Source organism: Rhinolophus sinicus, chromosome 15 (assembly GCF_057876585.1).
Source record: "Rhinolophus sinicus isolate RSI-liver-muscle chromosome 15, RSI-T2T, whole genome shotgun sequence".
Lineage (NCBI taxonomy): Eukaryota > Metazoa > Chordata > Mammalia > Chiroptera > Rhinolophidae > Rhinolophus > Rhinolophus sinicus.
Genome location: NC_142515.1, coordinates 39,745,324 through 39,759,413, shown reverse-complemented (window position 1 = coordinate 39,759,413; position 14,090 = coordinate 39,745,324). Strand labels below are relative to the sequence as shown.

The 14,090-nt window shown below is 36.3% G+C and overlaps 2 protein-coding genes across 10 annotated transcripts in view; one reads left to right on the top strand and one right to left on the bottom strand.

Annotated features, from left to right (window-relative positions):
- The window catches only part of FAM13C (family with sequence similarity 13 member C), a 110,204-nt gene extending 99,334 nt beyond the window's left edge, over positions 1-10,870 (top strand). For 3 of the 7 annotated variants that reach the window (XM_088791991.1, XM_074339443.2, XM_088791992.1), the window contains 4 exons: positions 2,969-3,064; positions 4,360-4,559; positions 6,041-6,142; positions 9,289-9,426. In XM_088791991.1, coding sequence (XP_088648117.1) covers positions 2,969-3,064; positions 4,360-4,559; positions 6,041-6,142; positions 9,289-9,412 — 522 coding nt within the window. In that variant the 3' untranslated portion in view covers positions 9,413-9,426. Of the gene's footprint in view, positions 1-2,968; positions 3,065-4,359; positions 4,560-6,040; positions 6,171-9,288 lie in introns of those variants that run through there. The other 4 variants (XM_088791993.1, XM_088791989.1, XM_088791988.1 and 1 more) reach the window with 4 other exon arrangements.
- The window catches only part of PHYHIPL (phytanoyl-CoA 2-hydroxylase interacting protein like), a 128,093-nt gene continuing 117,551 nt past the window's right edge, over positions 3,549-14,090 (bottom strand). For all 3 annotated transcript variants that reach the window (XM_019731834.3, XM_074339442.2, XM_019731833.3), the window contains 2 exons: positions 13,817-13,934; positions 3,549-11,915 (listed from right to left, as the gene is read on the bottom strand). In XM_019731834.3, coding sequence (XP_019587393.1) covers positions 11,381-11,915; positions 13,817-13,934 — 653 coding nt within the window. In that variant the 3' untranslated portion in view covers positions 3,549-11,380. The remainder of the gene's footprint in view (positions 11,916-13,816; positions 13,935-14,090) is intronic.

Below are 14,090 nucleotides of genomic sequence, written 5' to 3'. Positions count from 1 at the left end.
ATTTTATATTCTTTTTTCACTTTATGTCCTCTGGATAGCTTTTCATATCAAGACGCAGAGAGTTTCTCATTTTTTTTTTTACTATTTTTAAACTGTATTCTTTAATAGCATCATGATATTCTTTTATTTAGTAATATACAGCATTGATAGTAATCTCAAGTCAACTAGTTTGATAGCTTAAGTAATGGTTAGTACACGTGACTTTGCCAGGCACATTTACGTATGATAAGCAATTAAAAGCGATCCTCATTCTTTCTGCGTATTAAGAATCTAAGGTTCAGAGATTACAGAATTTTCCATTTTAAAAAGTGTGTAGTGTTGACCCGGTGACAGAAAGGAATACACTTGCGCTGGCCCCTCAGCAGCAGTTCTATCTCTGAAAGCCAGCTGTTTGGGGGCTACTATTCCAGACCTCGATGATTCGAATAACCTACTGAATAGAGGGCCAGGAGTTTTTTATGGCACATGTGCCAAGCTATCAGCAAATCATATTAAATTATGTTTTGTGCACAGTCCTCTCTTGCTCAGTCTCCTCTAAGGGTCACTCTTTCGGAGGCCATAAAAAAACAGACGAGCAGGAAGTAAGGATAATTACCTTTGGGGTTTTGTTGCCTTGTATTTATCGTTAAAACCTGAATACCCATTCATGCTCTGAATATCTCTCTCTGGCTGTTTCAGGTGACTCCATGTGGTCCTTGTTTAATAAAAAGTTAGATACATCTACCGTACCATAGACAGCCACACATATGCAGAATAGGGAGGGAGGATACGTTTCAGAAACAGTCATTGAACCCAGAGGAGAAAATTGTCTGACTCTTGGCAGAAAGTGGCTGAGGAATAGCAGCCTCATGTATTTCTGCCCCTTAGATTTGGGGTCTCCACCCAGCAGAGCCTACCTATGTCTTGACTCAGTTTCCTTCATGAACATTGACTTTACAGGCCTCCTACAGCTTCTCTCCATAGGCCAGTGAGTAGGAGGCAGCTCCTAGCACATAGCTTCACCACTGACCCCTTTTCAGGCGGATGAACACTTAGGGAATTAGAGTTTGGACTGTGTCTTGGCTTCTACTTCCTGGCATTGAACTCTCATGTCTCTTCTTTGGTGGTAAAATCGTGCAATCGTGAGGATGAAAGACAAGTACGTACATACATTGTACATGTACCCTGATTTTCACCTAGTGTCTGTGGAAGATACTTTTCTATAATGTCATTCATCAGACTTGCTTTTTTGGTCAGTCTTTTCTTTTTATCTTTTAGGACTAAGTTTAGCTTTTCTAGAATCGGGAGAACGTAGAATAATAAAATCACAAAAATCAAAGTGCACCAGAGAGATGCCAATAATAGTAATACGCATCATTTTTTGAAGTGCTTTCTATGGAATGTAAGTCCCAGTGAGAGACTAAACATAAAAAACATTATTTCAACATTTGCTGAACTTAGATTTTGTTCTTTATCACCTATTCAAATCCAATGGAACACATGAAGGGGTTGTGTGTGTGTGTGTGTGTGTGTGTGTGTGTGTGTGTGTAAAGATGTGTCATGACTAAGAAAAATGTTTAAGGAATGATTGGGCTAGAAACTAAAAGGCTGCTGGGGTTACTTAAGCAATACTTAAAAAGGCTTTTACAGGGAGAGGTGGGCTTTCTTTCTACTAAAAATAAGAGAGCCTTCGGTTATAGCCTGTGGGATTACCTGAAGATCCCGAAAAATTAGAGTACTTTGGCATATAAACCTGGGTTGATAGACTGCTCCTAGGGAAGGGGTGGTGTTGGATACGGTGAGAATTTAAAGAGATAAGTGATACCCTTTTCCTCATTCTAATTTGTTTGGGGAGACAAGACTATAACACAGACAACAGTTAAGGACAATAATGAAATAGAGAAATTCAGAGAAAAGGGATATCAATATGGGCCAGGATGGTTCTCATCTGGGATGGGGGTCGGGTAGCATAAGGATAAATAAAAAGGTTTACAAATATGCATGCTTGAGACATTTTCTTTTCCCTGAAGATTCAAGGGGGTCTGGAAGGCAGCGCCACATAGCACAGTTAATCATACCTGTGTACGTTGATAAAAGATACCTGAGCAATTATACTATGTGGTATTTCTACCATTCTCCTCCTCCCACCTGCTGAGTGAGAACCATTGGACTAGAGTGAAAGGATGGTTGTGTGTAGTAGGTATGTAGTAAATAAACACGGGATACACAACAGGGAGGAAAGCCAAAGCAAGCAGAGGGGTTTGGTTACTTCGGATGGGAGAGGTAGGTAGGTGGATAGATAGATGGATGATTCATAGGTAAATAGGAAGCTATTTAAATTTATGCACAGTTATATCTGTTGAAAATCGTGCTTAGGGACAGGTCAGACAGACAGTAGAGGGGTAATAGAATGTGTTAGTGGACCATGACATTATGAATTTTATATGGAAGTAACTTTGAAACTGTAACCTCCTTGCTGTATAGGTAGGAAATTGAGGATTGAGAGAAATTGTTTTATCCAAAATGGTTAGTTTATATCACAGTTACCCAGTAAGCTAGTATATATTCCAAGCATGTCGTGAAGACCTGAATGAGGTTGGTACTTGTGAATATAATCATGAAAGTCCAGATAAAGTATGTTTCAGGAGAAAAATCAGATTTCAATCATCCATTTTTTTTTTTCTTTTAAGAATGAAGAAGTAATTAAAGGACAGACTCCTTACCATTTACACATTGAGGACTTCTCCAGAAAGCTTTAAAAACATCTTTCTAAACTTGGATCTATCCTTTAAGAAACTTTTCCTAGAAGAAAATTGGCATGTGCTTTATACAGTAGCTTATAAATGACTTCCCTCTTTCTGATTACTGTTGCATTATAGTGTTATAATCTCTTTCTTTGAGGATTCAAAACTTTTAGTTTTTGCCTGCTAAAAATACCAATTTAATTCTTGTCTGAGAAAGAAACAATAATTAATTTCATGTTTTTCAGGTAACTAAGCAAGACAAGAACCTCATAAAGCCTCTTTATGACCGATGCAGAATTATTAAGCAAATCTTGTCAACTCCTTCCCTTATTCCAACAATTGTAAGTGAGGATGCTTGTGTTAACTAGAAACCTGTACTTGGGCTTTGTATTGACGTGTAGTTAGGGAGCCAGTACTCTGAGAGTTCAAAGGAGCCTTCTTGGCAATATATGCTGCTAACAAAGCCAGTTATTTTCAAAAAAGTAGAAATGTGGTCTCCCTCAGCCCCAATACTATACAGTGGCTGATAATTAAAACTATTGTGACACAGAAATATATCGCAATTGTATTTTTAGAGCCAGTTTTAACATCTGCTTCCATTGCTCGCGTGAGAACAAACAATGGATTTCAGTTTGGCATTTTCTAATTTACAACATAGCTAGACAAAACAGAGCCTTTTTATTCTGTGTGTTAGTTAATTTTTCCTTTAATAAAATTGACAGTATGTTACTTGACATAATGCAACATTTGATTTTTGGTACCATTTGACCATCACTATGCAAGATATAAGTAGATTCATTTCAATAGAAAACATGAACACTGAGATGGAGGTTAGACTACTTTTAATAAAGAATGATTTACATGAATACAGAACTGGAAGAGCACCACAATTCCTACTCCATCAATATTCAAACAGTCACTTGCTCAAGATAGCAATATTAAAAAATATTAACAAATATAAATTTAAATATACTTGAGTACATTTATACTGCCACAACAAAGACAACAGTGATTCATAATCTTTGAAATTTTCCCATTAAGGAAGCATAATTTAAAAATGGGGTATGATTTTCAGATTTCTTGCAAGAAAATCTTTTGGTTGTGATAAGCATTAGCAGAATAGGTTACAGTAACTCCATTTCGCTCTAGCCATTGTAGAGTTCTCCCCTGAATGTGTCAATTTTCTGGGTATCCTCTCTATCAGAATGTGGCCCACACTAGGATGTGATTTGGGTTACTTCGGGATGACAAAAGGTCTTTAATCCATCTCATCCTAACCCAAGTAACTGTTTCAAAGCTGGGGCCCAGAAGGTCTGGGTAAGAGGGAGAAACTACTAGCAGTGCAGCCCAGATGGGACTACTACTTGATGTCTATGCCTTCTTTGGCCCAGCAGAGATGAACTTGGGTGAGCATTTCAGCCCAGGATGGGTATGTCTTTGCTCATTAACTTCTGCAAGTTTTCTGATGCAATGGAGGAAGAGTTTCTCGTGGTTGCTTACTTTTTGTTCTCAGTAGGCATAGATAGGGGTCACCTACCGTTTTCATGGTGTCTATTTATGGTTCCCCTTCCTGTTTTTGCTTCCTCAAGAGGCACTTCGCGTTTTTTGACTTTGTTTAACTCTTGCCTATGATAAGCAGGAGGAAGAGGACTCGGATGAAGACTGTCCACGGGGAAGCCAAGCACCTTCTCTGCCAGATCCAACATCTCACCTTCCCGGTGGCGTTCAGCTCACCTACTCTAATGAGACCGAGCCTGTCAGGGTCCTGCTACCAGATGAAAAGAAAGAACTCAAACAACCAGCCCTCTCCATGTCCAATTTACATGAGGCCACCATGTAAGTGTGCATTCTAAGTGTGGAATCACCTTTTAACACCTTCGGGTCTGTGATACCTCATATGTACATACGGAATTCAGAAGACCTATTAGATTCTCTAAAAAACAAACGCTATCCACCAGAGAGTAGCCTTAAAAGCATAATCTGGTTGTGTTCTTAACTGGAGAATTGAGAAGACGATGCCGTGAGGAACCACGGCTCCCACTAAGGTCCTAAAGATGCTGTAAATGCTGATGTTCAGTTGGCGACATACAGTTGCACCTCCTCTCAGCAGGGCCTGGCACCAGTCTAACTCTTGGCATTGTGGGAAGCAGAGCTGGCCTTTGAAAATGCTGGACGAAAGGAATTAAGGTCCTGTCAGGGCTTTTATCCCAGTCTATTCCACTTAGATAAGATGATTTCTCCAGCTTGAGAATCCCCTTGGCCTTAAGTCAATGAGCCTCCCTTTTTCTCCTAAGGGCCCCTAAGTCAGGAGCTATATGGATTTTCATCAGTGTTCTCATTATCGTCACTCAGTAGCTTGCATTCATCTCGATCGTTGGCCTTCCTTTGGTTTGTGTATTGCAGGCCAGGTTATGAGATTTTTAACATGATTACGGCGTGGTGACTATATGCCTCAAGATAGGGATGGAATCCCTACAAATAATATGATGTGAGATCAAGGGCTAAATTGTAAAATGAGATTTTAGTGTGCTTGTAGAATCAGTTGGTACCTCAATTTCAGCTCACAGAAAAGTGACCTGTTTGGAAGCAGAAAATCAGTCTTCCTTCCTCCCTCCCTTCTTTTCATCTCTCTCTCTCTCTCTCTCTCTCTCTCTCTCTCTCTTTCTCTGTTAGTTCTAAAGCAGCTGTTCTTATTTTGGGTGGACTTTTTTGAAAGCAATAGATTTTTTTTTTTTTTTTTTTTAAGGAAATGCTCACGTATAATTTCAGGGAGTTCAGAGTCTCAGTCTCTGAAACCGTACACAAGTTCTCCAGATAAAAATCCCTGCTCTAAAGTACATGATTTTTCTCTCTTGTCTTAGTAGAATGAAGCGAGTAGAATTTGCAGTGTAGCTATCGTTTGGGTCTTCGTTTCATTGCCAAAGGTCTTGCCATTCTCCCCATACTCTAGATTTAGGGTAGATTTTTCTTTAAAATCTCTTCCTCTTATGTGTCTAATGTGCAGTCTATCACCAAATACCTTCAAAATATCTGTCCTTCATCCGTTCATACGGCCTTTACCTTCACCACTTTTACAACGGACTCAGTCTGTTTGCTTTCTTTCTTTCCTTGTCCTGTCTCCTTTCCTGTGACATCATTATCATCAGGCCATGTCCCGTGTATGTGCTCCCCTATGTTCAGGCTGTGCTGATTCAAAGACACCCTTTTAGACAGAACACTTCTGTATCATCATATGCTTTTGCTGAATAGATAAATCTGCTCACGATCTCTGTTATGCCAGAGCTCAGTAATGGCAAGTATACATTTCCCTGATGTAGGCCTGTACTTCTTGACCATCTCCGAGAAACGAGGGCGGACAAGAAGAGACTTCGGAAAGCCTTAAGAGAATTTGAAGAGCAGTTTTTTAAACAAACAGGAAGGTAAGTGTGGGCAGAGGTATATTTTAAGTTAGTTATTTCCTAGGGAACTATTGTTTAAGTATGAGCTAGAATTTTTTGAGGAACAGTGACTTTATATTAGGTATAAATAATTTCCACAGTGACTTAGACCCAGGATTTGTCTCACGCAACATTGTGATAATGCCATTATTAGGTATGTTTTATGGGAGGCTGTAGCTGTCAAGTATGACATTGAGGTTTAAAAAAATAAAAGATGAACTCCTCAAATCCCTACCTTTAAATAATACATACCACTGTAACTAGTGAATTTATCTAAACCTTTAAAAATAAATCTGATTTTTCAGCCTACAGAACTTTGTTCTTGGTTATGTAGTTCCACAGTTATTCTCTACTTGGTTAAATAATCCTTCCTTTACTTGAAATATACCCTTAAAACTTCAGGATCTGCCCTTAGTTATTTTATTTCAGGATTTGGTCAAAAGTTCATAGCTATTTTTTCTATCCCTTAAATAAATATTTAGCTATATCTTCTATTTGTATTCTCTTTTTCTCTGTCAACCCAAGTGTCTCATTATGCACCCATGAGTTTCCTCTAAATTTTGGTGTATCATCAGCAAAGTCGTACATATAAAATCATGAGATAAGGGTTATTGATTCACTTCTGGAAGAGACAGTGACAGACAAATCATTTAGCTATCCTGAGTCTGTTTCCATGATGGAATGATTCGACTTCCCAGGATACTTTGGGAAGCTATAGCTACCCACGCGGGATGTCAGTCTTAAAATAATAAAGGTATAATTTTCCAAAGTCACAAGGTTATTAAGGTGGCAGAGGTGAGAGTCAGTGATGAACTGATTCCTGGCTGTTCCCCCCATCTGTGTACCTGCCTTTCCTGAACTGCTTTCATTTCAGCAGACTGAGGGTTGCCCTGATGGAGAGAGACTATTTTCTAAAGCATCTTGAAAGGCTGGTCCACTCACCTCTTAGTCAGCAGCTTTTCCATTTCAGCCCTTCCGGGCTGTTCAGTAAGTCTGGACCTACAAAGTCAGAAACTTTTTGCATTCAGCAAATACAGATGTAACCGACCTAGTTTTCTGCCTGGAATCTTCCTTTCCAGTTGATTGCTACCAGTCCAAGTTACTTACCTTTCTGCTAATGTTAACTAATCTGGTGAGAATATTATTGTTATGTGGCTGTTCAACTTAGGATATAAACATAATTTCTCGTTTTCTTTTTCCATTTCTATTTATTCCTTTATAAATTTCCATATTACTTTTACATTTACATTTTGATCTATTTGATCCCAGGAGTCTACTTTAAAGAGTCTGAGAACTTGCCAGGGTACTGGTACTCCTGCCTAATGGATCTGCAGTGGTACCTGGCATGCTTTCTGACACACAGGGAAGTGAGTTATGCTCTACATATAGCATTTTATTGTAGCTGTGAGTCCTCAACCCACTTGAGATATGCTTATATTTGACTGAGGTTATATGCCCTCTTGTGGTAGGTAATATACTTAAAGTAAATGCAAAATCAGATAGTTGAATGGCTGTAAAATATGGAACTTAATCTTGTTTTCCTAAGACATTTTAATAGGAAGGCTTAACTATCCATAATGTAAAATAACCATGCAAATGGATTACTAAATATTTTAAGGTACTGTAAATGTTCTTGTAATATTTACCATGCAAGGGGCATAATCATATAGATTTGACATTATTAACAATTATGAGCCAAGAACTATGCTAATAAGCACTTTTGCATGGTTTATTTAACGAGAAAACTGCTTCAGGAAATAGTACCAAAGGTTTTCATTCTGGCCAATGACCTCTTGTTTATTAGCCAAAATAGAGTGTGCAGGGAAAAGTTACGTCATGGATTCATGTTTCCCTATGAATTAGACCATTTCTTCACTTAGATCTGTGTACACAAATTAAGGTGGCATTTAGACACCAAGTTATGATAAGTTTAGCCCATAATACAGAATGGAGGCAAAGGAATTATGTCGTATAATTTAGACATTTAAAAGGAACCCTATCTGTAGATTTCTGTGCTGTTGTGAGTTCTATACTAGAAATTGCAGGGCAGTGTATAGTGGTACAATACAAGTAGATAACTATTATTTTCAGGGATTAGCTTTTTTTAATTTAAGAGCTATATCTTTATCAGTACTGGGAAAATAGAAGGGGGTATAGGCAATACATTAAATGTTTGCTATTTACCCATTTTTAGCCATACTGATATGGGAGAGTATTTGTGTTTAGTAGCAATTGTGGTGACTTTATCTATTTTCTACCCCTTGTATTTCAAAGTCATGGGTGGAAATGTCTTAAAAGCAACTTATCAACCAAGGAGACAAGGGCACTTTGAGATCATAAAGCAAGTATTGCCCTTTAGAGAACATGTCCTGATAACATATTTTTGTGGGAAGGCAAATGGTTTTAACTCCAGATGTTACCCAATTGTACAAATAAATGGCAAGAACATGTGTATTTGAATTCATACTTATACAAATCTATGCATTGTCATACGTCTCGTCTTAGTAGAATTAGTGTGTCAAGAGAACCATTGAAATGTATTCAAAAATTACTTCAATCAAGGAACTTTTCAGTGACTCTACTATACATTAGCAGAAACAGGTATTATAATTACATGAAAACTTGGAAATATTTCATGTTTGTCAGGTAGCTATTAAGCTTTTTTTCTCCTATCACCATAAATTTATAAATTATTTTTAACATGGTGTTTGTAGTATTTTTACTTGCTATTTTTAACAACTATCACTACAAAGCAGAACATTCTCCATAGGCAGGGAACTGGAGCATGGATAATGGGAGAATGACTAGACAAAGAATGCGTTAAGGTTCTGGTTTTTGTTTTTTCTTCCCTCAGACCTTTTCAGTTGTCCTATTGTTATATATCTATGCACTGGACCATATATTTGCAAAACACCTATGACATTCAAGTACTCAAAGGGTACTATTATACAGAAACCTAGTAACACATGGAAGAGCAAGTGAATGAAGGTGAAAGGGAAGGTAAAAAACACATGATGCAAAATCCAAGTGGAAACTGCTGCCCTGTACTTTCTCAAGTTAGAGTTACGAAAGGATTTTTAATGACTTGATTCACTGTGAACTGATAGGTGGTACTTTCTGTTTCGCAGAACTCCACAAAAGGAAGACAGGATACCAATGGCAGATGAGTACTCTGAGTACAAGCACATAAAAGCCAAACTGAGACTCCTGGAGGTCCTAATCAGCAAGCAGGATGTGGCCAAGACTATTTGAAGTTCAAGACATACTTGTGATTCCTTTTATCCAACGTAAAGTTTATGTTCCTCTGCCATTCTTGCTAAGTAAGTAGTTTTGACATACGGAAAACTGAAGCACTTTAGTAGTAGTGTTAGCTGTTTTTAAGAAGGGATGGCAAATGTAGTTATAAATGAGGAGGAGGGATTTAGATGGGGGGAATATACTAAGTAACAGTATCGTTGGAAAAAAAATGCAACTTCTTCCATGCCAAGGAGAAAACTCACAGCATAATTATTTTGGAAAACATTTAATATTTTATCAAATCTAAATAACACATAGCATCCACTTGCGCAATGGGCCACTTATTAGGGAAAGTCTACTTAATGTCCAAAGACTGCTTATGTTGATGTATGGGGAAAAAAGCATGATTTAAAAAAATAGGAGGAAAAGAAACTCTTCTTTTTTATCTAGGAAGGAATACAGATAGTAAGAATGTAACTTATTTGAAACTAATAGATTTTTAAGTGATTAAAATCTCCTACCTTGTCCCCTGTCTGCTAGGCTTTCAGTACCCGAAAATATACTAGAATGTGTCACTGCTAATTTTTTATTTCTATATAAAAATAGCACATTATTTTATCTGTTAATTGAAATTTTACATTTCTGATTACCAAAGTTCATTCTGATAGCATGTACTTTGTGAATTATCTTTGTCTATAACTGACAGACGTTTATATTAAAATATTGTATTAAAATTTGAAAATAGGTATTTTGGATAGATAAGTGTCTGCAGTATATAATCTAATGTGATCACAGTTATGATTGCTAATCTTTTTGTTTACTATAACTAAGATTATATAACTATTTTTCCATTGGGAATATGCATTTTTCTTAATGTTCCAAGGTCTATACTTTGTAAAGAAGAAAAAGCTTTCTCGTAAGCTGTAGTTAATCTTCATTCTGTACAAAATGAAAGGTTTGAAAATTGTTTGCTATGATACCTTGGAAAAAAAGTCAGAATATTTTATTTGCTTCATCAACTTTAGCGTATATTGTTTTGTTATTTTGTACTAAAATACATGTTTATTATTTTTGCTTTTGTAAAAACAAGTAAAAGGTCGTTTTCTCTCTTGTACCAACCATGTTTGTATTTCTATTTTCTGTAATGTTTAAGCATGTTGAACAAATTCACATTTTCATATAGTTTGGACAGGAAGAATATTGACTATTTCAGAGGCTTATTGTTTTTTCTGTATTTACCTGATATTTTGTAACTTTTATGAAGCAGAATAATGTCCTTCATAAACCTGTTTAATTAAAGTCATCTACTTGTAACAGGACAGATACACAACTATTTGAGGTTTACAAACTACATCTTTGATAAGGGAAATGGTTTCGTGACATGTATACAATTGCTATTAAAATGTAACTATATATTCTATATGATTGTAAATATTTTATACAACAATACAAATAAAATATTTTTCTATTATATTTATTATGTTGAAACACAGTAGTTGTTTCCTGTTAGCTAATATAAATAACATAAATAACACTGTCAAACAACAAGTTGGAAGTGCTGACAATTCTAGGCTTCAAGATTTAACTCATGCTGCAATTACACCCTTTCATGCGAGTTGGAGTTATCCCAATATTTGTCCAGTAGATTAAAATGAATGCATATTTAAACACCATTTATAAGCCATTATTTTGTATTTTGCTAAAGCGGTATATAATTGTTTTGTTATGTTTGGTATAGAGGGAAAATAAAAACATTGCAGCATCTAGGCAATAAAGTGTCAGAAGTAGAACGTAGAATGTAATGGGAAGGGTAGGTAATAGGAAACACTAAAACGGCTCTGAATGAAATTTGAAAAGTGGCCGTTTGCTTTTGGTGATAGCGGCATGTGCATGCTTCAGTGGAAAACGTCTGGTGATGAAAATGGACAACAGAGGATCAAAGCTCCTAAGAGAAGGAAGAGGACTGAGTAAGAAAAGTGGGCATTAACGTCCAACACTGATATTACAGGTTTTGCAGCTGGGATCTTTCTTTGCATTTGCAGTAGACAAACTCATGAGCTGATGACCAGTGATTTCTGCCACGGTGCCCAGAGAAAGATCCACAGGGTCAGTGTAAATGACTTCTAAAATGACATCCTGGGCATGGTGGTAAACCAGCACCCCATCTTCTTCTGTGCAGGTCAAAAATTTATTATCCTTGGAATTTAGCTGAGGAAGGCGCTGCTTACAAAATTCATCTCCTGGTGATCCCACAGGGGCAATAACAAGAATCACATAATGATAAGCTGTGTACATACAGTAGAAGTCCCCAAAGTATAAGTTAGTATTGGGGTTAAAAAGTTTTTCAGCAGCAATCTCAAACCTGTATCTTCCATAAGGTGAATCCTGGGGTGGCTTCCCAGTGTTGAATTCAGTGCTGCAGCTGAAGAAGATGCCTTCTAATTTTCCACTGATAGGAGAGCCATGGCTACCACTGTTATCCTTGACAGAGGGCTGCATAGCATTCTCATGATGTTCTCTGCAAGAGAAGAGAAATGGTCAGTGCTTGGCACAATAGTTGTAAAGCTACCGATTTATGGATTTGAATGGTGAGAGGCCTAAAAGTCAACATCTTTTATTAAAAGCCTGAATGCTAATCCTACTATCACATCAAGAAGAAAGCGTCTTTGACATTACCTATAGATGGCTAAGTTCTAGCCTTGACTCTAAGGTAAGGATGTGCCGTTGCACAGCTTGGAGGTCTTGAACATAATAAATATCCTGGTCAGAAAAAACAAACTAATTTACATGAATTTTACAACTATCATGGAAAATCCAACAAAAATAAATTTGCTAGTAAATACATCTTTCATACTTGTATCATCACACTAATGAATCAATCACACAACATATACAATAACTTTTTTCCATTTTCCATGCTCTTTGACTATCTTTTTTTCTTTTGGATGAATTTTGAAAACAAATGAAGCAAATTTTAGAGTAAGGACCTGAAAACAGGCCAGTCCCCACTCAAGTAACAGAGAAAAGCAGAGAAATACTGACCTCCAGTGGCCAACTAAAGTAGACATTGGCAATATTCCAGAAATCTAAACCTAATACCAAACATGTATTTATTTATTCTATTGCATTTCTTATTAAAGGAAATAGCAATGGTAGTTTTGTTTTCAAATTTATGCTTAAAAATATAAAGAAATAGCTTTCTTGTTGAGTATACACGGTCATTTCCAGTCAATAGCTGACAGGTACAATAATTTGTGTTGTTTCTCTCCATTTGTACTCTCTAAATTAGGTGAATGGCATCCACCATGAATTATATAGTCTCGGGTAGATAATTACCAGCTAAAAGAGTTATGGACTAAACTCAATACACATAGGATATTCAAGCATAAGAATGTTTTTTTGCTATCAAAATATATGATATTGCAAAGTACTTCATTTGAACAACATAGATGTCTAAATTCATTTCTCTCTCTATAAGTCCTTTTGTGTTTTCCACAGCTTAGAACTGATGTAAATCTGGAAACATGATCTTGATTTAAGAAAAACTAGCAGTATGAAACAAAAACAAAAAGAGTCCTAAAATTTGTTCACATGCAATCCTTTTAATTTAATAATCCTTTAGGGTTTAAGGTGAGACCAAGCCTTTTAAAATGACAAATTATAGGAATTACTGTATACAAGTTTTAGAATCTATAGAGCATTTATCATTTTAAAAGATTTAGTCTCATTTTCAAAAACACATTTGCCTATTTACCCTCCTGAAATTTTCTTCTACAAATATGAAAGGGCTGTAAGTATTGAAACTACCTTTGGCATAAAATTCTTTTGGATTCTTGGAAGCTGCTCCCAGGGATAAACATAGGCTATCTTAGAAATACTAGCTGAGCACTAGAATTCAAAAGTAAACAAAAGAGATTGTCCTCATGAATAATTAATCCAAGATAATGGTTGAGAGATTTCCACTTAGGCAGAAGCCTGAAAATCCCACCCAATTCACCATTAATATTTCAGGATATAATCACTCTTTTATTCTCTCACTTTTAATGTCTTAAAGAGACCCACAAGAGGAAGAGAATCTAGTAGTTGATATGAGACAGAAGGCACTGAGCTACTGAGAATTAGAGGAGTATGTACATGAAACGCTCATCAACCTGGAGGTTTAAGATCTTTCACTCAAACAGAGGAATTGGTATTACAAATGATTATAGAAAGCAACCTGAATGAAGTGGAAAACAAATCCCATGATCTGACTTTTTCTACTTACTTATTCTGGGAAATAAAATCAGAGTATAATTAACTATTTTGAAAAGAAAACTAAAATTGCTATTTCATAAAACTAGACTCAAGGAAAACCTAAGCCTAGAACTTGGAATGGCATTTAGTAAAGCCAATCACTATATGTATTTTCTTGATGCTTACCGAATATAATCAAAATATTCTTTGTGCTGGTTACGATAAAAAACAGAAAATTTTAGCATCCGTCCTGCAATCACTTCAGCCTTCTCCAACAGTTGTGTTAGATGAACTTTTGAATAGTCTGAAAATAACAACAACAAAAAAGCCTGTTATTAAAAATACAGAAAGTATAATATCAACTACATGCTTAATAAATCGAAGACTATTAAAATTCATCTTTAGGAAATTCATCTTAGTGAATAGGAAATTGCATTTAACAAAGAAAACATTCTTTGTC